Below are 23,677 nucleotides of genomic sequence, written 5' to 3' on the forward strand. Positions count from 1 at the left end.
GCATGTATGGATTTTGTGGGCAGGCTTCCCCATTCAGTTTGATGGAGGTGGCAGCTTGACGCACAAACCTCTTTGCCTGTTGGCAAAATCCACTTGTAGGGAAGGGAGCCATTGGGGCAGAGCTTACTGGAAAGATATTGATGGTTGGAGGTGATTTTTTCCTCTGGCGTACTTAAAGCACCAGTATTTAGTGTGCCCCACCCACCCAGTTCAGACACTCAACAAGCATCGTCAGCAGTCCATGAAGTGGGTGGGTGCCCTTCTCCTCCCCCCTGGGGGAGCTCTGTGTATCCAGTGCCCTGATTCATGCAGTTCTTCCTGCATTGGGCCATCATGCATACAGGCCCCTGCATGGAGCACCCCTCACACGCTTTATTTGGATAGGTGGTGGAAGACCACCATGTCCGTTCTTCTACCCAGTTAATAGTACACTGAGCCGATTTCACCCTTTCCTGAAAATGCTGTTTGCTTCTTCGTTTCACAAAGATGAAGTTGGGGAGCGGGGTTAATTCGGGGTTTTGCTTTGTTTTTTTAAAGGAATATAAAATTTGGCAAGTAAAATGCATTAGCCAGATAGTTCTGTGGCTTTAGTTTCTTCCCTCGTGGCTGGAAAATGAGATGGCCAGTGATTCTGTTGCTTGGCCGTGGGGAGGCACCGAAGTCTACTTGCTTGACCACTTGTGAGTGACTGCACTAAGAACGAAGTGGTAAAACCCCCAAACAGAAAGATCCCCCAGAGTTCTTTCTTGCTCCCCTCCACCTTGGCCAGAGTCCTGCTCCTACTTCTGAAATCCTGAGTTCACGTTCCTTACTGTCCTTTATACTTGCCAGCTATAACCAATCTCATAACATGAGCTACTGACCTTGATGGTGAGTGTGAGCAGTTATGTTCTTGTTGTTTTCTCTCTTGCTTGGTTGGGGCTGCTGTGAGAGAGGGTGTCTCTGAGGCATTCTTTCCGGCCTCTCTTACACTGGGACGTGCACTCCTCTCAAACACTCTTCTGAGCACGCTCAGCAGGAAGGTTTGTCCACACCTATTAATCCTCTCTCTGTGTCCAGCTTCTTGTTAGTAGCAGCTGGTTGCATGTTTTTTTTGCTTGTTCAGATGAAACGGTTTAAGAAACGACTCATATCCAACTCTTGAAAAATGTCTCTCTCTCTCTTTCTCTCTCTTTTTAAAAATATATATTTATTTTTGCTTATTTTAGTACACTTTCTCTCTTTTGCTTTTTTTAAAAATTACTTTCCCTTACTTAATAAAACAAAACACTTGTTGTTCGTGAAACATCTCACATCTCCCCTTGCCTGTTCTTAGAGTGTTATGTATCTGTGGGACTGAACTAAATGCATGCACTTGTCGTAGTTGTAACCGGTAGCAGTAGACGTAGTTGTAGAACATGCATTGTTGAGTTGATATTATAGGTTCTTGTCGGCTCGAAAGAGCATGGCAGTTGCAGTGTAGCCGCGGTTTGATTGGAAGTGTAGGTCAACCTGTGTAGAGCAATGCTGAACACCTGGATGCATAGTACAGTGATCATTATCTCCCAAACTTGGGCCTACCAAATTCAATCAGGACATTTTATTATTCTGCAAGGGCCCTTGGTGGTCTGGCGGGGGGTAGTCAATTGACCGTTGTAAAAGAAAAAAAGCGACCCTTCTTTTAATTCTAAATACACTTACTTGTGAGTAGTTCCCACTTAAGCCAATGGGAGTTACTCATATGTAAGTGCTTTATGATTTGAGGCCAAGTTTAATTTCAGCAAGCATTGTACACTCAAGGCTTCCTACAGAACATTAACCTTCTTAATATTCTGCATTAGCGCTCCGAATCCTTTTTGGAGGCCTTAAACCAGGCCGGCAGAGCAGGAAAGCCGTCCATTGGAGACCTAAGTCCTGGAGAGTATGTACAATGACTAACCGTCAGAGTATGCAGAGGCACAAGGGAATTGGTTTTAGATCCTAAAGTGCAAATTTGGCTACGCCACAAACTTGCCACTGTTTGTATTCATTCCCACATTGCCAAGTTTTAGGATAATGTTTTGGTTTTTCCTCCCCTCAAGCACTACTGAACATTTCATGAACAGTCAATATTAGGTGTCCCAAGGCAAGTCTCATCATCTTCCTCATCAAACCAGCAAAATCGTCTTTTGCTTCTTCTCCCTCCCTGCATTTCTTTCTTTCTTTCTTTTTTGCACCTAGTTTTCTGTACTCAGCTTCTCAAAATTGTTTTCCAAATGAGCAGCAATGGGTAGGGTTGGCAGCTGGTAATTCAAGTCCTGAATGCCACATTACATTTGGTTTGTGGCTGCTACTGTTTTGTCAGCACATATCCTGCTGAGAGTAGATTGCGTACATCACCGTTCCCCTCCCACCCAGTTCGACATCTTGCCTGAAGATGCACTGCTCGTTTGGAGTGTGTTCAATTTACCGAGCATGCTCAGTGTAGACGGTTCAATCCAAGCAGTTAACTCAGCATATGTTACTGGAAGAAATAAGGTACGCTAAATATTGTTTCATTGTGCTGTTAAGAATATTGTTCTAACAGATCGTAAAACACACAGACTTCCCCCCCCTCCAAATGTTGTTGACCCAGATGACGAGTACATACCCTTCATTGATTGAAGGTGTCCCCCTTCCCTTATTGCGCCAGTATAGTTGTAAATCTTACGCACTCGAGGTATGATTATATAACTTGTCTCTTAAGCAGCAAATCTACTACAAGGAATGGGGCCCACTGTTAAATGTGTGATGCAGGAAAATTAGATGGGTAACGTATCTAAAAGTTAGCAAAGCGGAAAATTGCATGGGAAGTAGCAATCCACGTTGTACACTTAATTCCAGTACTTTCAAATATTTAGTCTTGTCATTAAGCACCTCTCTTGTTTGCAAATTGCAGTAATAAAAAAAGAAAAAAGATGGGAGCAACAGTTGGTTTGTGTACACAGAATGATGATGGGGAAATTTGTAGCAACATGTTGGAACAGTTTGAATAGCCACTTGTGTTTTCTTCAAGTCCAAGGGATAGACCTTGAAGCAAGCCCTAGATGCTTAAATGTATATATATTACTGTCTAAAAAGTGTATAACATTTAATCCAAGTCATGTAGTCAGAATGTTAACAAGCACCACCTGGGAGATAGCAAGTGGTTTTCGAATGTCTTTCTCCTCTGAAAGACCCAATAATTACAACTGGAGCCCTAGACAGCTGATGCAATAGAAAGAGAAAATCTTAATGCATCTTAATGCACCTACTAATTTTCACTCTATAGTGTGGTAAAAAGAAGATGCATCTATAAATGCTTCTATTTGCCTAGCCAGCAGAATGAGACTGGAATGATTTGTCCATAAGTTCAGAGCAGGAGGGTTATCCAGTAGACCAAATAGTAAGCTAAGGCTTAGAAAGGGTCTTTTAATGTAAAGAACAACACCACAACCTAGTATCCCCTTCCCTGCCTTGTGCTTCCCATAGTAGGTTGTATCCAGAGATAACTGTGTCCATTGGTTTTCTTCATTCCACCACCGTATCTATGCTCTCCTTTAAAAGCAAGCACTTGAACTAGTATATATAACTTATAGCACTTTGACATATTTGAATGGCTTCCATTGCCTAGTTCTACTTTTCCCCTTTTGGACCACCAGGGGAAAAAAGATTACCCTGGTTCCTTAGGCATGGTTCACCCCAGACTGGACGGTCCTCAGCTCCTGTCAATTCCCCCACATTTAAAAGCTGGTCTGCTAACTTTTAAGTGCCAGCTATCTGGTTCAAATAGAGACGATCCTTTTCATCCTGGCCTGGCTTGTCCCTAAACATTCCCCAGTGCCTAAGAAACCCAAAGCTCTCCCCCTGGTGCCACGGTCTGATCCAAACACTGAGACCCCTCAGCTCAGCCTGCATACAGAACGGAAGGTATCTTGAAGGTCTTGGCTTTCAGCCTCTTCTTTTCCTGTTCCGCAGAGAGTCATGCATGCGACTCAGGTGGCACATCCCATTTCTCCACTTGAGGCATAATGGGAATGCGCTGCCCTTCAAGCCTTCCTTACTTGTGTGGCATGGTGGCAACCTGCAGAGCGCCGGCTTCTGGCAAGGTCTCGCCAAAATCTTAGGAGATCTCATGCTATCCAAGAGCTACTTCCTGAGATCTTGCCAGCTGCCGGTGCTGCTTTTCTGCTGCACTGGGTGCTGCCTCTTGGGCTTCTGCCACTCAAGGCAACTATCTGACTCCAGTCAGTCCGGCCCTGATGTGGCTCTTTAGGTAGTACGCTGGAAAGCTTTCAAACCCCTGCTGGCTTTCTGCCTGCATGCCTGCTGTTGCTACATATTGAATTTGTTTACTTGAAAAATTGTGCTTTGATAGATAAAAAGGTGAGACATTTTGCTGCCCTGCTGTCAAACTCACTTGTTACCTTGATGCTTTGTCACTGGGGCTCCTCTCTTGCTCAAAGTGCAGTGTGGCTCTTTAGTAGAACACATACTCTGGATGCAGAAGGTCCCAGGTTAAATCCCAGGTAAGACTGGGAAAAGATGCTCCCCCTCAGTCTGAAACCACGGAGAACCTCTACCAATCAGCGTATATAGTCCTGAACTAGTAGGCCAATGTGTTGGCGTAAGGCACCTTTCTCTATTCTGTGCCTGAAAAAGTGTCATGGGGAGTTTGCTTTGGCTAACTTCATTGAGGATTGCTGCTTGTTTGAGAATTCTTTAAACGCTGCAGGGAAACTGTCCATGGATCCCATTCCTCAATCAGCCAATCAACCCTCTTTTTAAAAGGGTTGCAGCAAGGCATTGTGAGCCTGGGTGACACATCAGTAGAGAAAAATAAATTGCAACACGTGCCATCAGTAGGCACCTGAAGGTTCCCTTCCCTTTAGTAGGTAGAGTTGGAGAAAGAATTCTAGTGATGCTGATTTGTCCCTCCCTGTTATACGACAATTACTTTCCTGCAAGTAATGCTTTCCTGCATTATTTTTCAAAAAGAACTTAAAGCAGAATGATTTCCATTCAGCTTCTGGAGGTGCTCACTGGAGGAAAACCCCTACCATTATGACGTTGGATACCTGTGAGCCTATTCTGGGATGTCCACCTGCACCCCATCCATTAATTTTCTTCATTCGAGGGCAGAATATTCTTTCTTAGTGAAGCACTCACTCTCCTGCACACTGAGGAGTTCTGTGAATACTGCGGCCAAGTTCTGACTCTGGCTGCAGTAATTTTACTTGATTCTATTGTGGGTAAAATGTATTAGCTTTTAATCACTTATTTTGTAATAGAAAATCCAGGGCACTTGATAAATCATCTCCAGCGCAATTAGTGACCAGCTCAGGAGAGCAGGCTTAAGTACGGTATAAGTTAATCTGTAATGAATGTAGTCACTAACTTTTAATGGTCTTCTCAATCAGTGGAATTATTTTCAATGGGCAAACACTCTTCCACGGAACCCGCTCTGACTTGCAGGGTGCCTCACTTCACTCCTGTGATCCAAACAGACTAATCATGTGTTCAGAGGAAAGGGGGCTCTAAAAGGTTCTTTCGCTCCATGAATGAATTTTACTCTACTCTTGGCAAGCCCTGGAACAGGCACTTCATGTAACTCAATTTTTCCCTGATGGAACAAAGCTGAAGAGTGAGGTCTTCTCTTTCTCTTTTCTGCAATCATTATCCATTTTCCATTATAATAGTCCCAGGAGGACTCTGGCAATCTAAAAGCTATTCAGGCACTTCTTCAGATATAGGCAGAAGCACAATGATGGAGAGCCAGGGTAGACCAAGTGTTGGATCCATACCTCAAAAGACTTGGGTTCAAATCCCTCAGGACATTGGGGGATCAACTAAGGTAATGTTTGAACTCATGCAAGTTAAAACTTAGCAGGCCACACTTTATAGATTGGAAACCACTAGGGAACCACAGCACAGCTGCCCTGAGTCTTTCTGAGAGAGTGTCAGATACAAATAACTAGGTTTGTGAGATGGCAAACTGCTGTCTCTCAGTCTCAATTTCCTTAGGCTAAGAATAGGGATGCCTTACCTCAAAGAGATGCTAGAAGAATGAAAAAGATGAAGATTGGAAGACTCCTTGCACATCCCAACAGTTTTGCATGCACAGTTATTAGTTTAACATGCCTTTTCTTTGCAGAACGCAATCCTCTGTGCATAAACGTTGCCCATGTGAATATGAGTGCGAACTCACCTTTTCCCTGCTATTTTTCATATTAGCTCAGCAATGCAAGAGCTATATATTAGAGCCACAAATAATCTCCCCTCCCCTTCCGATGCAGAGTCATCATTTGTCACCTTTCTGCTTATTTCTTCCAGGACCATTGATAGTTCCTGGGTCCAAACAGTGCCTTCACACATTCAGGTTTTATTTATTGTCCGCAGCAAAGAGTAGCACCCTATTAAAGGTAAAGGTAAAGGTAAAGGACCCCTGACAGTTAAGTCCAGTTGCGAACGACTCTGGGGTTTCGGTGCTCATCTCGCTTTACTGGCTAAGGGAGCCGACGTTTGTCCTCAGACAGTTTTTCTGGGTCATGCAGCCAGCATGACTAAGCCGCTTCTGGCAAACCAGAGCAGCACACGGAAACGCCGTTTACCTTCCCGCCGGAGCAGTACCTATTTATCTACTTGCACTTTGACATGCTTTCGAACTGCTAGGTTGGCAGGAACAGGGACTGAGCAACGGGAGCTCACCCCGTTGCGGGGATTTGAACCGCCGCCCTTCTGATTGGCAAGCCCTAGGCTCATTGGTTTAGACCACAGCGCCACCCACGTCCCAACCATAAAAATATTGGGGAAACTTCAGGATCTTTTTTAAAAAATACTGTTTTCAAGTTGTTGCCCTGTTTTACTATGTAAACCCATTTTAGAACTTTTTGCTGAAAAGCTGTATATCTAAACACCCCTAATAAATAATACCCAGTGGACCACAGTGCATTTCAACAAGTGACTTTTCTCTTAAAATCATGCCTGGACAATGACCATTCTGACTTAAATGTGAGGTTAAGTCCCGGTTTTATTTTAATTTGCCTCTTTTTCATATCTGTAGCTGCACAAAAGGCCTCAATTTAAAATTAACAGGAACAATAGCCTATTAACGTGTTACAGTGGGAGGCCAGAGTTTCAGTTGCCATAGCAATGGAGTTCGGCTCATTTGTTTTGTAGATGAATAATTACTACACAATTAGAGTAGGCTAAAAATAAAGGGTCCCTTTCTTCCCAGTCACTCATTAATATTAATAAAAGGCCTGTCCAGGCTGTGGTAAACAATTAATGCAAATCTGGCCACCAGTGGTAAAAAGGTAGCAGTAAAACACTCATTGCTAAAATGAGAGTGAAAAAGTAAGAGAGATTATTCCATTCCTTTGGATAAAAAAGGCAAATGATTTGGGAATTATTCTATATTGACCCAGGATGAGTTGTTGTATTGCTTATAATGGAATGGCCGCTGGGCTTCTGAATAGAGCTGGACAACAGATATATGAAGTTTTCAGAGTTAGTTCATTTGGAGACAGGTGGCCCTTGAAGTATTTCAGTCCTGAGAAATAGAGAATATAGAAAGCACTGTTGCCATGAAGGGCATTTTACATAGCAATATAAAAAAAGGCAGCAACCTGCCCTCAGCAACTTCCTCAGTCTTTGCTCTTCTGTTCTCTCTCCACCATCCTTGTGGCTGTGACTTCGCATAAAGAACATCCTCTGTGTTGCAGGTTCCAAAATTTAATCATGATGAGCAACAACAGAATGTCCAGAGCCTCTCTTAGTTAGGGCTGCCGTATTTCAAAAAGTAAAAATCCGGACACAAAAGTTGTTGAGCAAAATCACAAAAAAAGAAAACTTGAGCTATTTTTAAGGAAATTTGCCAAAATCTACACTTAGGATGTGGGTTGCCATATGTCTGGATTTTCCCGGACATTACAGCAATTTCCTCCCAGGCACTGTTTACAAGGGCCAAACTCTGGCTATGTCCGGACATATGGCAGCCCTACTCTTAGTGAAACTAACATAGACACTTACCTTGGAGGGCCCATATTTGTCTTCAACACAGCAAGCAAAGCAGGCAAAGAAAGATGAAGCATTTGGGTTTCAGATGAGGGATCATATAGAGAGTAATGGCAAACAGATACCTGGCAGCAGTAATCAACCATGTGAAGGTCTAGAGCACATCAACTTAGCTTTATTCTGCTGCCTTCTAACCCAGTGAAGACACTGATTGGGGAGATATTCCTTGGAAGCACCTTGGGCCTCACCTGGCACCTTCTTCCAGAAATCCACTTCACACTTTTTACCATGCTGTATTCCACTGCATGCCACCACCAGCTCATTCCTTGCTTTATCAACTTGTGTTAAAGACCATGTAACCTCTTTGTTCTGCCCACTGTTTTCAGTGACTCACTCATGATCAGATAAGACATTCAAAAGATAAGTATTCTGAATATTCCTTTCTCCTCTTTATTCATTGGATGAGCTCCTTGGAGTCCAGACTGCTCTCGAATGCAGGTGTGAGATAAGGAGCACATGCTATATATTGTGGCTTCATGAGTAGCTATTTTTAGCAATAAAAATTCACCATGATAAGAATATGACCAGCAAAACACCAGCTTCCATTGCTGGAGGTGAAGAAGCTACACAGCAAAATGCTTTATGTTATAGTGGCATCAATCATCATGTTCGCTAATGGCAGAAAAACAAAAAAGTGAAAATGAATAGCTCAGAAGGGGAACAGGTAATCAGTGGTTGAAGTTGCTGTCAAACATTGACTTCTTCCTTCTATTCCAAAAAACAAAATGGCTGACCAGTTGATTGGCATGGTCAACTATTTTGACAGGTTGCCTTGGAATCCCCAGCCTCTATGATTGTTGTCTTCTCTCTCCCCACCCCCACCCCCCACTCAAAAATAATAATAATATCTGGACGAGATGTCAAAATATGGTGCAGGTTTTTCCGAGGGGATGGTTATCTTATGCCCTCCAAAACTATGTAACAAAAAGAGAGAAAAATGTAGCACAGCATTTGAAAGGTCGACATTTGTTTGTTGTTAAGGATCTAATTAGAAGCATGAGAGGGAGCAGACTGGCTGCTTGCTTGGCTAATTAGTGACATGCACGAAGACCACTTTGAACTTCAAGGACACAGAGCTATTAGCACTTACATCAAAAATGGATTAAACTTCTGTGCTTTTGTAATGATTAAAGATGAGCCCCTCAAGTGGAAACTCTTTTGTCAAATGCTGCAAGAAGAACTGGCACCCTGATTGCCGTTTCTCTTGGAGAAGCTTTGCAAGGCCTCGCGTGTGATGGCACTGGCCCCATCTGAAAATGACACTGTGTTTAATTCACAATATGGGAGATTTTGATTAGGTTATAAATATTGATTGCTCATGAAACATCACAGCTAAGATGAGAAATGTATTTATTTGCCTCCATGAGCGAGTGCAGGATTTTATTTTGTGAGGGGTTTTTTTTATATACTTTGCTGTGTGTCAAGTATTTTGTTAATCTGTTCCCAATCACTTGTCGACAATCCTTTATCAGTGTGCAAGTTTAAACTCAGCTAAAACAGCTATTAAGGATGCAGTTGTTTCTAATATACTTATGGCTTTGGACGGGTGGCTAACTTAGACGTCAAACTGCCCCAGCCTGTCGCCATTTTAGTGGCTTTAAAGAAGTTGTCTAAATGCCCCGGTGCCTCATCTGTCTGACACGGCGAAAGAGCAATTCCCCCACACCCTCTCTACACTACAGTTGCTATGTCCCTAGCAGAACTTTGGGAAAGAGGAAATCCTTCCTATCTTATGACAAACCATCTTGAGGATAATACTGATGCAAGTTGAGAGGTGCATTGCACATCTTTCTTGCTCTCCTGAGTTCTCATTCTGGCCTCTCTGTAGGCCACAACAGACAAGGCTTGTCAACCTGGAACAGGAGTATTTTGGACCATTTCTACAATTCAGCACCATGTGATCTGTGCAAAACTCTTTGATGCACCATCTCTATATCGAAACCAGTCTCAAGAGACAGCTCTTTTCTTAATCATATTCTCAACCTATCAGCAATATTTGCAAACTGCGCTTCACTGTATGTATTCTGGATTCAGTCTTTGCCAATGTCCCTCCATTCCTCTGTCCCATGTATCCTCTTGTTGATGCTCCTCTTGAGCTACAAATGCAACTGGTAACACCACCACCCTTTCTGACCACATTATGCAGCAATAGATTTATGGCATTTCTCCTACATCCACTGACCCTTTTGAATTGTATGGATTTCAGTGGGATTTGATCTTGCTTAGCTGTCGCTGGCTTGTGTCCATATTCCACAAAGCAGGATGCTAAAGCCTGGAGATTGCAGCTCTTTTTATACATGCCATGGGGATTTAGCTTCTACAAATGTATCCGAATATCTTTTGAGCTGTATCATGAACCCAGCTGCACAATGGCTCTTTGAGCTGCATTTAACCTCCCTTGTGATTATGTTACCCAGTTATGTTACATGAAGCAATCAATATGTTCCAAAGCTTGCAGAGAGGAATGTTCTAACCTTTTGAACAGACTCTAAAATCCAGGTGGTCTTCATTTTGTACAGGGACACCAAGACTATTTCCTATTTAGAGCAACATCATGGAAGTGACACCAGTAGCATAGTTAGATAATTTTAGGCTTACTAACCTTATACACGGACACACCTCTTCGATCTTAGGTTTAGTCATGTTGCATTTTGTAGCCCTCTTGCTCATTTTGCTGATTGGGGCTCTGGTCATCTGCCCCAAAGTCCAATTCTGAGACCACCATCATGTAGCAGATGAGAGATTTAAGACTAGAATTTTTACAGGCCCTTCCAGCATGATGGATGTTTGCTTTTAGGCAGTGGGTGGGCAACCTGCAACCAAACCAGCCTAATGCATGTTGCCCTCCGTCTCATCTCAAGGAGCTCTTGGTCTAATGTCATGCTGGTGGGGAAAGTTGAAAGAAAGAGGAGGTTTGGAGGAGGAAGAACCAGGGGAGAAAGCAGAGACAGAGGGAGACAAATGAAAGAAGGAGAAGAAAGGGACACTGCAGACCATGGGCAAGAGTGATCTGCCTCTCCCTGGTTGCCCATCAGGCAGGGGATGAGAAGGGGTGATAGAAAGAGAAAATGAGTGGTCCCTATGTACACACTTTGTATCTAGCTTCATCCACTGCTCTCTTTGGTTCTGCCACCACTAGCATTCAACACCCTCCCCAAGCTGACCCCCAAAGGAACGCAGCCATCAATAGAACAAGGGCTTCTCACCTTTGTCGAAGGTGAAGAATGTACCCTGTTTTCTTCAAGTTGTTTCAATGCTCTGCCCTGCTGCTGCTTAGCTCATACGTTTATAAAAAGAGACAACCCAGAGATGAGCAGATTTTTAAGAGTGTGTTCAGGTGGCAAAGTGGTACACAGAGTGCCCCGTGATATTGCACTTTCCTGATACCTAGGAACCCCTTTTACCATTTTTTTCGAATGCCTATGGGCATCAATAGATGCTTAGAAAGGTAAAGGTTCAACTTGATTATGTTTCAGAGAGGAAAGTGTTTATTGTTTATTGTATTAGGGGTTTTTATTGTTTGTTGGTTTAGGTTTTCTTCATCTTGCAGTTAACTAATTCACAGTATTTTTGGTCAGAAGGAATCACTGCAATTATCCAATTTGATTTATTGTAGCAGGGGTTTCCAAAGCATCCTGCCACTGTTTTTATCCATTCTTAAGTTGATGAATTCTTCTGGTCAGCGGGTCAGCAGCAGTTCTCAACTTTCTAAGATTTGAAAGCACCACCAAATTTACATAAATGTGCTCTTAGTGGCATATCATCCTATATAGTTTGCTTTCAAAGACACTGAGCCCCATCTGCTTAAGAAATGCCTTTCTGCCCTGTGATCCAATCAGCATTCCAGTTTTGCAGGTCACTTGGCTAAAGCTTTAGAGAGTGACCTGCACAATTGGCATGATGACTGGGCAGTTTATAATCCCATGGCAGATTGCACAAACACAATCCCAAATGCCAGTTTCAACTAGACCTAAAATCTGAAGGCATCTGATGCAGCAGCCTTGCTGAAGCTAAGCAGGCCTGGCTCTCATTAGGGCCTGGATGGGAGACTGACTGGGACCTCAACATAAAACTCATTGAGTTCTATTGAAGAAAGACAGATTCAGATAAAAAAGAAAATCAGTCAGATCATCTTTGGGTAAAGTCTGACAGTGTGGTATTATCTCCCCTGGGCAGGCGAGTCTTGTCTGTCTGTCTGTCTTGTATCCCACCTTAAAATGTAAGAAATGATGCCTGCATGATGTCTTAGAATAAGGCTTTCCATTGAGTAGTGTGTAGAAACATCTGGGGGTGTGCAGCTAGAATGTTTGCAGCAGGTGTTAGGGGAAATTATGACACTTTCTTCCTGAGTCTGCAACAAGGAAACCTTTGGTAAAGTTATTGCGGGCTTGCTTGGCAAAGCAACTCAGTCGCTCTGGTCAGTCATGACCACTGCTGAGGAACTAGAGATTTAAGCAGCCCATCAGTCCCTGAACATTATCCATGCTGGTTGAGGCTCATGGGAGTTGAAGTCCAGCAACATCTGGAGAGCCACAGAATCTTTGGTATCACCTGGCTTCCAGGACCAGGAAGATGCCAGTTTGCAGAGTTGTAGCTTGGCTCAAACTGCCTGCATTTCCCTCTTCCAGCCAGTCGGGGCTAGGTATTGGCCACAGGGCTCATGGCGATACCTGACCCTTGTCAATCACAGAAGGCACAGTGGGACATTTTTTGCCAAAGTATTTTGGCGTTTCACACTTGTCTGTTTCTACTTGTTTACAAGCATTTCTAAACCACTTAATATTTAAAATCTCTGAACCATGTAGAAAATTGCAAACATAAAAACAGTGAAACTGTATAATAAAAACAGATAAAACCAATTCTAGTCAAAACAGGGTCCAGTCATGGGTCAGGGAAACTCTAGGCAAGAGGAAGTGGCTGAAGCAACGTCTGGCAGAGGAAAGAGCAATCCATAAGGCAGAGGCAACAGTGGGGAACTATGATAGTCCGTACAGTATGGTGCCACAAGCCATTTCCCTCCAAATTGTCTATAAGTGTCCTTACAAGTCTCCATAGCAGCAGTCTTTCAGGTAACGTGGCCTAGGGTTGTCCAAGGCTTTATATGTTAATAGCAAGACTTTGAACATGACACAGACTCTAGCTGGCTGCCAGTCCAGGTCCCTCAGCACAGGTGGAACAGGTGTGCATCCCGGTGCTCCGGTCAGCAACCTGGCAGCTGCATTCTGCACTGCCTGTAGCTTCTCTGCCAATCTCGAGGGAAGCCCCACACAGGGAGCATGTCCTATTGTTGGGTCCTTCCAGCCTTCCAGTTCTGAAGCATGCTTTGGACCCGTTTAGCTCCAACGTTGTACATTGGACCTCTACTAGCAACCCAAATTAAGCAACGTCAAAGAACAGCCGCTGGTTTTTGAAGTATAAAAGTTGGAGACGGTAACGGCAGGTTTCCCGTTGGCTTGTATGCCCAGCACTACATGTGCTGAGTGTCGGCGCTCCTTGTTCGACAGCGTCTCCCTGATGTACACATTACTACACGCAGCTTCTGCCTCCACTTTCATCTGTATCGGCAGCATTAAATATTATTATATCATTTACTCTCTCGAGCAGGAAAATGATGTTTGGCAGCTTGTTCTATGAATTTTTCATAAAGATAAAAAGCGGCCTAATCTTGTGAGCTTTAACTCTCAGTAGCAGTAATGGCTTTGATTTAAAGTGTTTTGTCTTAATGATAGTTATATTGAAAATTTCCTGCTGCTTTCAAGCACGCACGGTTATTATCATAAACACTGATGGTGCAAACGGCTGCCAAATTGCGTGTGGCTGCTTATGGCAAAAGAGGAGAGAGAAAGAGAGACAGGGAGCTCTGTCGACAGGTTGCTGTCAGTGAGACCTTTCAGTCTGAGAGCATTTTGAGTCTTCCTGAAGTTTTGCTTTGACCTCCAGAAGTGACTTTTGGGCTTCTCTTCACTTCTCAGCCCTGTGGTCCACAGCCAGGCAAGGATAGCAAGATGAAGCAAAATCTCAGGCAGTGTTTGTACAGCTGTTTTTCTGGAAAGTACCCTTAATAAAGGAGCGTTTACACATGCTGCCATCATTCTGCGCTAAAGTCGGAACACACAGTTGTTAAGTGTCCTCTGGAGGGCCAAGGCCCTCAATAGAGACCAATTATTTACATCCACTTGGGCAGAAATTCCCCACGTTGCACGATCCTGCAGAAAATGGCCTACAAGCAGATTTGGGGTCACTTCCCAATGGCTGATGCACTTGGAAAGAGAAAGAGTTGGAAGTCCAGGGTTTGTCAGTCCTGCAAGGAACACCACACCAAGGGGAATTAGTTGGCATGGAAATTAATTCTGCATAAGTGAGTTCTGCTTTGAATGTCCTTGTGGGGGAAATCACTTCCCCTCTCATTTTTCTCGGTGTGCATTCTTAAGATGTGTGTTGAGAGAGTCCACATGCATCGTTCTGTCTGGCTTCTGGGAGATCTGCCATACATGTCTTTGGGACCTAAATAGGCAGCTATCTGACCCTTCACAAGTTACAAAGGCACAAGGCAAGTGCCTGCTTTGCAGCACATATTTAAGAGTACTGGTCAAACCTCAAAAAAGAGATAAACTCAGTAATACAGGTGCTTTGTTCTACGATCTAATGAGAAAGAAACTATCACAAAACTCTGTAGAGATTCATGGAAGTTTGGAGCAGAAAAGTAATTTCCTGAGTTATTTATTTTTCCCTGTTCAATTCTTTCCTGAATTCACCATCTGGAGGCTCTGTTTTCATAATGGAGTGATCTATTTTGGTGATACAGTTGATGCTGAAAGTAATAAATAAATAAATAAATAAATCTTCCTTTCTGTTTTATTTAAGTTCATCTTTTCTGTCTTGCAAGTTCAGACCTGCTCTTGCCTTTTGCTGGAAGGCAATTATGAATGTGGAAGAGCAAAAGTCTTCCTGGTGCTGGGGGGGGGGGTCTTTGTTGTTAGCAGTGGCTTACAACACAGATATTAAAATGTACCTCTAGTCCACTTGGCTTGGGAGAATAAATGTGTAGGCTGGTTTGTTAAAATGCATGCAGACTTTTTTGCACCAACAAATTTGCTGTCCTTTAAAGGATGCCCATGATGTGAAATAAGAACAAGTTTACTATCCCAAATCACCAACCAATTGTGAAGTTCACTCACTGCTTTGGTCAAACTTGGCTACCAGCCATGATGGCTATGCTCTGCCTCCACTATTTGGAGACAGTATATTTTGGAATACCAGTTGCCGGAAACCACAGGAAGGGAGAGCATTGTTGCACTCAGCTCCTGCTTGCAGGCTCCCCATTGAAGCATCTGGTGGCCACTGGGAGAACAGGATGCTGAACAAGATGGGCCATTGCCCTGACTGAGCATGGCTCTTAGTTCTTTTGAGATTCCCCCTGCTTAGCTAGGTTAAAGGTGGAGTAGATCAACTATTTGTGATACTTGCCCATTAATTAATTTTTGTTACGTATACTAGTTCTCAATCTGAAGGTTGTGACGAGGTTTAATAGAAATCAACTTCTGTTTACTTCCTATTGGGACCCCAACCAATTGAAATCTACAAACTGCCTTATTAAAGCCATAGCTTTGTATGGTGTGAGACTCACTCATCTCATCTGGGGCTCTGTGGAGTTCAACTTTTATGGCCAGGACATTAACACAAACTCCAGACCTTGCACTATGCAGTACTAAAATGGAGGTGGGGGTGAGAATGATCTTGTAGGATCCAGTACAACAGGAAATCCAGGTAAGATCAAATAAGGAACATTTCTCAATTAATACATATATATACTTTGGTACAAATAGTTATGCACACACACGCACACACACACTTTGTATACATTGCACCTGGTGGTTGGGGTTTTTGTTTTTTTTGTTTTTTGCTTTTTATGAGTTTGGGGAAAGGGACTTCATGTGGATGAACCCCTGTAGCTTTGCAAGGTTAGGCCCTGTCAGCTTGGTTCGGCTTTTCTCTACACTTCTCAGTATGTATTGCATTGGTTGTCATTTTAATCAGTTGGGGCTCTGTGTTTTCATACTTCTGTTCTTGTCCCTGTTTTGGAAAAGAATATATAGTACATCAGATGGTGGGTTTATGTTTTTTTGTTTTTTTACAAAATCCAGGCTCAATGCCTCTGAACCTATGAGTCTGAGTAAGGACTCTGGAGCATGTATGATCAAGCTGTGGTCCACTTGCTCCTCAAAATCCTACATAAATATATTTTTGCTCTTGTTTCCGTGATTTGTAACTGTAAAAAAAATAAATAAAGTACAATTTAATATTGAAAATAAGAACCAATCCAGTATCCACAATGATAGAGTCACTGTATCTCCAGGGATCCCCGATTACGGTTTCTATTCTCCGCCCGGTGACCAACGGGCTCAATTATCCTACGCGGACTATGGTTCCATGGGGCCTCGGGTGGCTCAGATGCTTCGTAGCGAGCACCCTGCTTCAGCGAGTAACTCCCCCCTTCACCACCTTCCCAGCCCGGATCAATTTAAAAGCCCAGGTTTGTATAGAATTTCATTCATTTGGGGAAGCAAAAGAAAAGAAAAATGGCAATAGCATCACATATTTAACGATGCACAGAAAGAGATCTGCATGCTATGTATGCCACTTAATGGTTGGCAATCAAAGTTTACTCCATCCTTTTACTCAGTTCTAGAGTTTTTGTCGACTTTGCTTCAGTTGTGAAGGGCACAGTTTTCTTTTAGGGGCTGTTCCAGATCTGATCAAATGTCAATCAAAACCTTTTGTAGAGGCATGACAGCAGAGAGTGAAGTAGCTCATTAGATGTGCAGGGCAATCTTATTCATGTCTACTTCGAAGTAAGTCTTGAGCTTAAAAAGTGCAGTCCCTCTTAAGATGGGCGTGAATCAAAATTTAGCTGTATTCTTTAAAGATTAAATAAAGGACCCTAATAATTTGTGTTGATTTTTTCAAGATTCTTCTGAACCCCAGAGATTTTGATGCAAAAGGTTTCAAACTGCATATTCTGTTGAAAGTTATTATTAGCTAGGTATTTGACCTGAAAGAGATGCTTAGAATAAGGTGTGTGTGATTGTGCATGAATGATACTTCATCCTCCTGAGAATCTTTTACTTTGCTTCTTCCAGAAATTTGTTTCTGACATTTGATGAGCTCTTTCATTAGCAATCTGATCCTAAATACCTCTTCAGTGCACCTATCATATGCTGCATAAGCTTAATGTAGTTTATCATTTCAACTGAACTGGGAACTATTGTTAGATTTAACTGTGGTTTCTCCAAACAATCCAAGATCAAATTGTGTTTTCTGATCCTGACTTGTTTGGATAAAACCATTGTTGAAATTAAATGAAAATCCTGGTTTGGATGAAACAATAAACTGTGGTTAGTTGAAAATGCTTTTGATTTGTTCTTTGTGGCTATAAGAGGAAGAGAGGGGAGAGCAGGCCAAGTCAGGCTCACTAAATTACAACTTAGTGTTATGTCCAAACCTGGTCATTGTTTTCTACAAGGATTCCACAAATGTATCTATGACTTAGATTTTTAGCATATTCTTTCTTGAAACAGACAGTCTTCTCAGGGCCCCTTCACACCTGTTTTTGAATCATCACCAAATGCAGATTTGCAAATTCTGCATTCCACCTAGAATGAACTCTCACAATGAAACCTTGGTTTACATTATGTGTTGAAAGAGTTCCTACTGGTTTTAATGTTTAAATAAGAGGAGGAATGTCTTGCTGTTGCTCATAGGCATGTGGTGGCTTCTAAATATATACTTACATAGAGTTCCCCACTTGAATGAGTCAGCCATCATCTCTCCCCTCCCCACCTTGGAAAATCCTACGTAACTAGTCGGCTTAAATACCTGTACATGGGGTTGATTTTTTGACAGTCTTGTAAAATTGCTGAAGTGCTTTTGCCTTGAAAATAGGAAGCCATCATTTCCTCCTCACTTTGTGAATCCACCTCAGTATAATGCGCCATATGCTAAGGCAGATGTCATAATGAATCATGGCTGGAAATTCCTCCCCATTTTATCAAAGAGAGTTTATCTTTCAGTGGTGACCTTTCTTGTCCAGAACGGGAGTAATTTGTGTGCAGGCTTTGTGTTAACATGCCAGTTCATAGGACAAAGTGCCTGATAAGCCAGCCTTAGCTCTCACTTGTCAGCAGTGCCAGCAGAATCATGCTCTGGGCTTTTGCCACACAAGCACTCCTTAATGCAGCCTTCCCCAACCTGGTGCCCTCCATATGTTTTTGACTACAGCTCCCATCAGCCCCAGTCAGCACAGTCATGGGGCCTGTGGCTGATCAAAGCTGTAGTCAAAAACATATGGAGGGCACCAAATTGGGGGAGGTGCTTTAAGATTTCACCATTTGGGCTCCTCACCTTGCTTCCAAATCATGCAGTAAGCAGAATAGTAGATTCCCCTTTGTCTCAGGAGAGAAAGTCCTGTTTCCCATTTGCATATGTTATTTCATCAAATCATGAATTAAAAATTAACCAGCATTGAGGCGCACCTAAAACTGTTTTAGATACAATAGTTTAAAATCAGCAAGTAGGAACACTCAAGCCAGGATCAAAACAAATGGTGGAACTAATTTGTCTGGTATTTTGGATAGCTCAGTTGATTAGAGTTTGGTACTGATAATGCCAAGGTCACAGTTTGATCCCCATACAGGAAAGTTGCATATTCCTGCTTTGAAGGGGGTCGGACTATATGATCCCCAGAGTCCCTTCCAACTCTACAATTCTGTGATTCTAAGTGAGCATGCAAAAGTGTTTTGAACAGTGAGGGGGCTCTGAGGATCATTGCAGAACAGCCAGAATGTACATGCAGGTAGCCTTTTATGTTTAAAGGTTTTTAATTGCATTATGTCCTGGTGAGCCATCAGGCAGAATTCTGGCTGTATTCTTTTCATTATATCACCACAAATCACCTTATCCTGCAGATTAATAAAAACTCACTTTTTGGATTAAAAACACACATATGCTCAGGCCCCGCTGTCAGAACGCTCTATATCTGAAATCTCAGTTATCTGAACACAACAAATTATATCCAAACCTTACTACACAAATGGCTAATTCAGATACCGGAATAGCCAAAGTTTGCCCACTTCCTTACTCATTTGAGTTTTGCTGGTCCACAACAGCCATTTTCAGTGGAAACCACAGAGGAAGGGTGAGATATCAGACAAATCAGAAAGCAGGAAAGATTGGACAAATCAGTTATTCCTTCTTTGGCTTTTGTTGATTGGCTGCAGGCAGAAAGCATGCATTAGACATGTTCCCACAGGAAATAATGGATATGATCATCTTGTTTTGTGAATACTCGCCAGACAATATATTTTCTGGGAATGAATCCTGTTCGGAAGGCGAGACCTGTGTGTACATGTAACATTGCACATTGTTTTACCGAAGAGATGCTACAGAAATAATGCTTAAAATCTATAGGTTGGAATATATAGGTTTAGGGTACAGAAGTGTGTGAATTTTTAACACGTATATTGAAACAGTTATGTCCCTAATGAAGTTTGGAAATGAAGTCCTCAGAGAATGAGGATGCTGAATATGAAGGAGATGAGATCGAGCAGAGAAAAGCAGGAGGGATTTATATTAAATGCCACATTCTGTAGCAAGGACCTTTTTAAAAATGTTTTTTAAATGTTTGATGTTGTCAGGACTGCCGCTAGGTCCCAGCTCACAGAGGACCCACGCCCAGTGGATATTATATACAAAAGTCTTTATTGAAGTTTAGTTTCCATTTCCAAGCTCTGGGCGCGCAGGCCCACGTCTTAACGCTAGACCGGCTAAGTCCCCTCTGACTCACTGCTCCACCCACACCAGTTTAAGATTCTAGCCCGGCTCCACCTCTTGCGCTGCTCTTTCCTGCGTTGGGTCCTTCTGCCCTCTGGGGTTCCCTCCTTCCTGGACTCCTCTGACGCGGAGCCTCCTGAGTCTTGCCCCTCCCTCCGGCGGGCTTTAGGACCTGGCTCCCTTCCCGGGCTCCCCGCTGTGCCGCGCTCCTGTACATTTGAACTTGGCGCGCGCGCCCAGCCGGTGACTTTCCTTCTGACCGTTTCCCCGCTTCCTGATGTGGGTGTTGCCAAACCTGACTCCTCTCCTCCCTCTGGTGGTGAGGACACTGGTCCCGACTCCTGGGACTCCCCCTCCCCACTGCGCTCTGGTGGAGACGCTGGCCCTGATCTCCAGCTGCTGTTCAGGGACTCCCCGCTGGCCCCTCCCTCTTGAGGTTTCTCCCTTGGAATCTCCCTTGCTCTGGCCACCGGCGCTCCCTTCTGTGAGTCCTCCGATTCGCTAGAGAGGCTTGTGGAATAACTCTGGCCACTGTCACTGCCTGCGCCCCCCTCGTACTCCTCCTCCTCACTCTCCATTTGCTCCCCCTCCTGTGTCTCTCCTTCTGAACCCCTGACAGATGTTATATTATGTTTTTATATGTGTTGGAAGCTGCCCAGAGTAGCTGGGGGAACCCAGCCAGATGGGCAGGGTATAAATAATAACAGTAGTAGCATGAGCCCCCTCCCTCCCCAGCCAGATTTAATACTGCAGTGAGCCGTCACAATCCACAGCAACATGTGGCACCTTCAGTGTGCTGTGGGAAGAGTAACTTGTCACATGTCTCAGTCCCACCTAACTTCCTCCTGTCTCAGAAGAAAAGAAAAGGAGGGATTAGAACTTGGACTCAATATGCACCTGGTGAGGAAGAACAGAGTGAGTTTTCTTGGTGCCAGTGCTTTTCTTCTAGAAAAAAGGTGTCAGTAGTACTGCGTAGCCTTGAGTACTCCCAGAAAAAAGTGCTTGTCTTGGCATCAGTGCTGCCTTCTGTACTCCAAAGCTCTCCCCCACTGAGCTCTTTTACTTATTTGCCCTTTGGGTGATAATTTTCCCGTTTTTGAAAACCAGGGCTCAGTGTGTTGTAATGTTGGATAAAGACTGGGGACTCAGGTTCCACTTGCCCCCAACTGAGCCATGGGCCTCACTGGGTGACCTTAGGCCAGTCACCACCTCAGGCTAAGCTGCCTTACAGGGGTGGAAATGAGACAGGATGATATATGCCACCTCCAGCTCCTTGGAGAAAACATGAGTTACAGATATTTTTATAGATACATAAAAAAGAGCTCACAGTAAAAAAGATGGAGCAGGAGTGTCACAGCGTTCCTTTACTGACAGTCTCCTGAGCACCTTTTAGTCCTCCCTGAAATAATAGGGTAGTCACCAGCTCATCCAGAATCATTTCATTCAGCCTGCTGAATGTTTTGCTAGCTTGCTTAAACAAACCTGTTAAGTGAGTGGTCTCTTTTCCCTGCGATGTGGAAGGTGGTATCTTAGATTTCTACAAGCTAAATTTCTTGCCACTTCTCAGGGCTACTCTGCCTGCTATTTGTTTTAGGTGTACATCAAAAAACGTAATGTGCAAGTGAAGCAAACACATGTACTATTCAGGTACGGTGATTGGCTGTGGTCTGTAGTTAAAAGCTCACAGTGCCGGACTCAGGTTTGTCTTGGTTTAATGTGCCAAATGGCCTTACATGATTCTGGGAATAGTTCTCTCTTTATGGCAGTCCCAAAATTTACCAGCCCCCCCCCCCACTAATCTTCTTTTCTCTGGGTTCAGCAAAAAGCTATCCCTTCAGTTTCTCCCCTTCACTTACATCTGAAAACATTCCATTTCTGCTTTGATCCTCTCAATCCTATTTCCTCCCACCTCTTGTTTTGAATTATGGTAGCCCAACTGGACAAAATTGGTCATCGGAGAGTCGATCAGCGTGATGCTGTTGTTTTCCATTGCTTGGATACATCGCTTTCTCTAATGTGCCCCCCAAGGGGCTGCATTTTAGGTTGTAGGGCTTTTTCCCCTAGTTTGTTTTTGAACAGTGCATTATTGCTGACTCACACTCATCTTGTTCTCTCTATTAAGCAGCCAGAGGAACTGAGTCTGCAACGTGAAGTGCATGATTGCGAGTCCATGTCATTATTTTTAGCTCCTAATTGAATGTGAACTTGCTGGACCTCTGTGTGTAATCTAGGTTAATGGGCACACAATGTGGCATTAGAGCTTCCCACACTCATTCCTGTTTGTGGCCCAGTTCTGTTTTCTGAAGGGGAAGGTGGGAAACAGACTTTTACTACTTTATTAGTTTCTCACCAGAGACTCATTTGGGAGCTGCAGGCTGGCGTTGACAGGAAGGTTAGATCCACTGTCCAATAAACCTGGAGATTAGGCTGCTTTTACCACTATATTCCCCCTCCCATTGCAGTCATCAACCTGCATGACCCCAATTTAAAAAGAGCCCCAAATAGTAATCCATCACTTTTTGTTTGTGCATTTTTGTTTTTACTTGTTTCAAAAATATTGCTTTGCCCTGTACTTCATAAAACTTCATGACCGCGAAATGGAATTGACTTATTCCATAGCTTTTCAGTGCAGAGATCATGTTTTCATCTCAAGTTGAATGGCAAGGATGTTACCGCTCAAATTGCTCATTTGCACAAGATACTGGGCAACCTGAAAATTAAGAGGATGAAGAGAAAGCATTGTGCAATCGCCATCCATCTGTAGAAGAGTATTCCTTTTTATTCTTTCCTGCCTCCCACCCCAGACTGCTCACTACAGCATCTTCTGCCTAGCATTGAAAATAGAACCCATAAACTAAACTCATAAGGGTCAACTTTAGGGATGGGATTTTCTAAAAATCACAGTGTTGATTATCGACACACTTTTTTTTTCTCATTCCAGTCTCAGTCCTGAAGCGAAGCAAGTTATTTTTTACTGGTTCTGCTTAAACTACATATAATTGCCACATATTATATGCATAATTATATGTATAATATTAAACACATATTACATATGAATACATTCCAGGTTTCCCAAGATAACAGATGCATACAACAAGGCATGAATAAAAAAAAAAGTATCTAGTTTTATATGTTTCATATTTATAAAATAACACTAGCATAGCATCAGGGAACACAACAACTTGCTTTTCCATCCTCCTTCCTGTTCCTTTTCCCTCATGTGATGCCTTTTTTTCAGATTGTGAGATGCTTTTTGTAAGCCGCTCAGAGCCTTTTTGGTTAAAGGGCTGAATATAAATACAAAATATATAAATGCTGTGTAAAGGAATAATGTAGTGGCAAGAGGAAACCAATCCTTGGCTCCAGACCTGGGGAGCCAACACCAGATCTAAGGCCAGTCTGGCAAGGGTGTCCTCCTCAGGCAGGGAGTTGTTTGGAGATCCCCCAGACAGTGTTAGTGAAAACAAAGGACAAAAAGAAGTCTTTGCTCACCACTCAGGGAAAAAAGAGATGTCTGTTTAAAGAAACATGGTCTTCTCACTCCAAGACTAGCTCTCCCTTCAAGTTGCACACCTAGAGACCCCAAGCCCAGATAGCCACAGCCCTCAAAACATCAACCCAAGCCTGGACCCTGACATCTGGCAAGAATCTTCCAGGGGTAGAAGCAGTGTGAGAAGGCTGCTGGAATTCCAAGTAATCCCAAGGGACACGTTTGTGCAGATCCAGTCCTCAAAGAACACCACCAGACACCCAAAGACTCCAAGCAGTCAGCCTCTTCAGATCAAGACCATTGCAC

At 43.2% G+C, this 23,677-nt stretch overlaps 1 protein-coding gene across 49 annotated transcripts in view; it reads left to right on the forward strand.

Annotated features, from left to right (window-relative positions):
* Positions 1–23,677, forward strand: part of MSI2 (musashi RNA binding protein 2) — a 450,658-nt gene that overhangs the window by 410,661 nt on the left and 16,320 nt on the right. For 26 of the 49 annotated variants that reach the window (XM_083714630.1, XM_083714661.1, XM_083714631.1 and 23 more), the window contains one exon: positions 16,409–16,585. The exons of 21 other annotated variants lie outside the window; for them this stretch is intronic. In XM_083714630.1, coding sequence (XP_083570756.1) covers positions 16,409–16,585 — 177 coding nt within the window. Of the gene's footprint in view, positions 1–1,208; positions 12,172–16,408; positions 16,586–23,677 lie in introns of those variants that run through there. 2 more of the 49 variants (XM_083714638.1, XM_083714641.1) reach the window with 1 other exon arrangement.

Source organism: Podarcis gaigeae, assembly GCF_964106915.1.
Source record: "Podarcis gaigeae genome assembly, chromosome: 15".
In the NCBI taxonomy this organism is placed as follows: Eukaryota; Metazoa; Chordata; class Lepidosauria; order Squamata; family Lacertidae; genus Podarcis; species Podarcis gaigeae.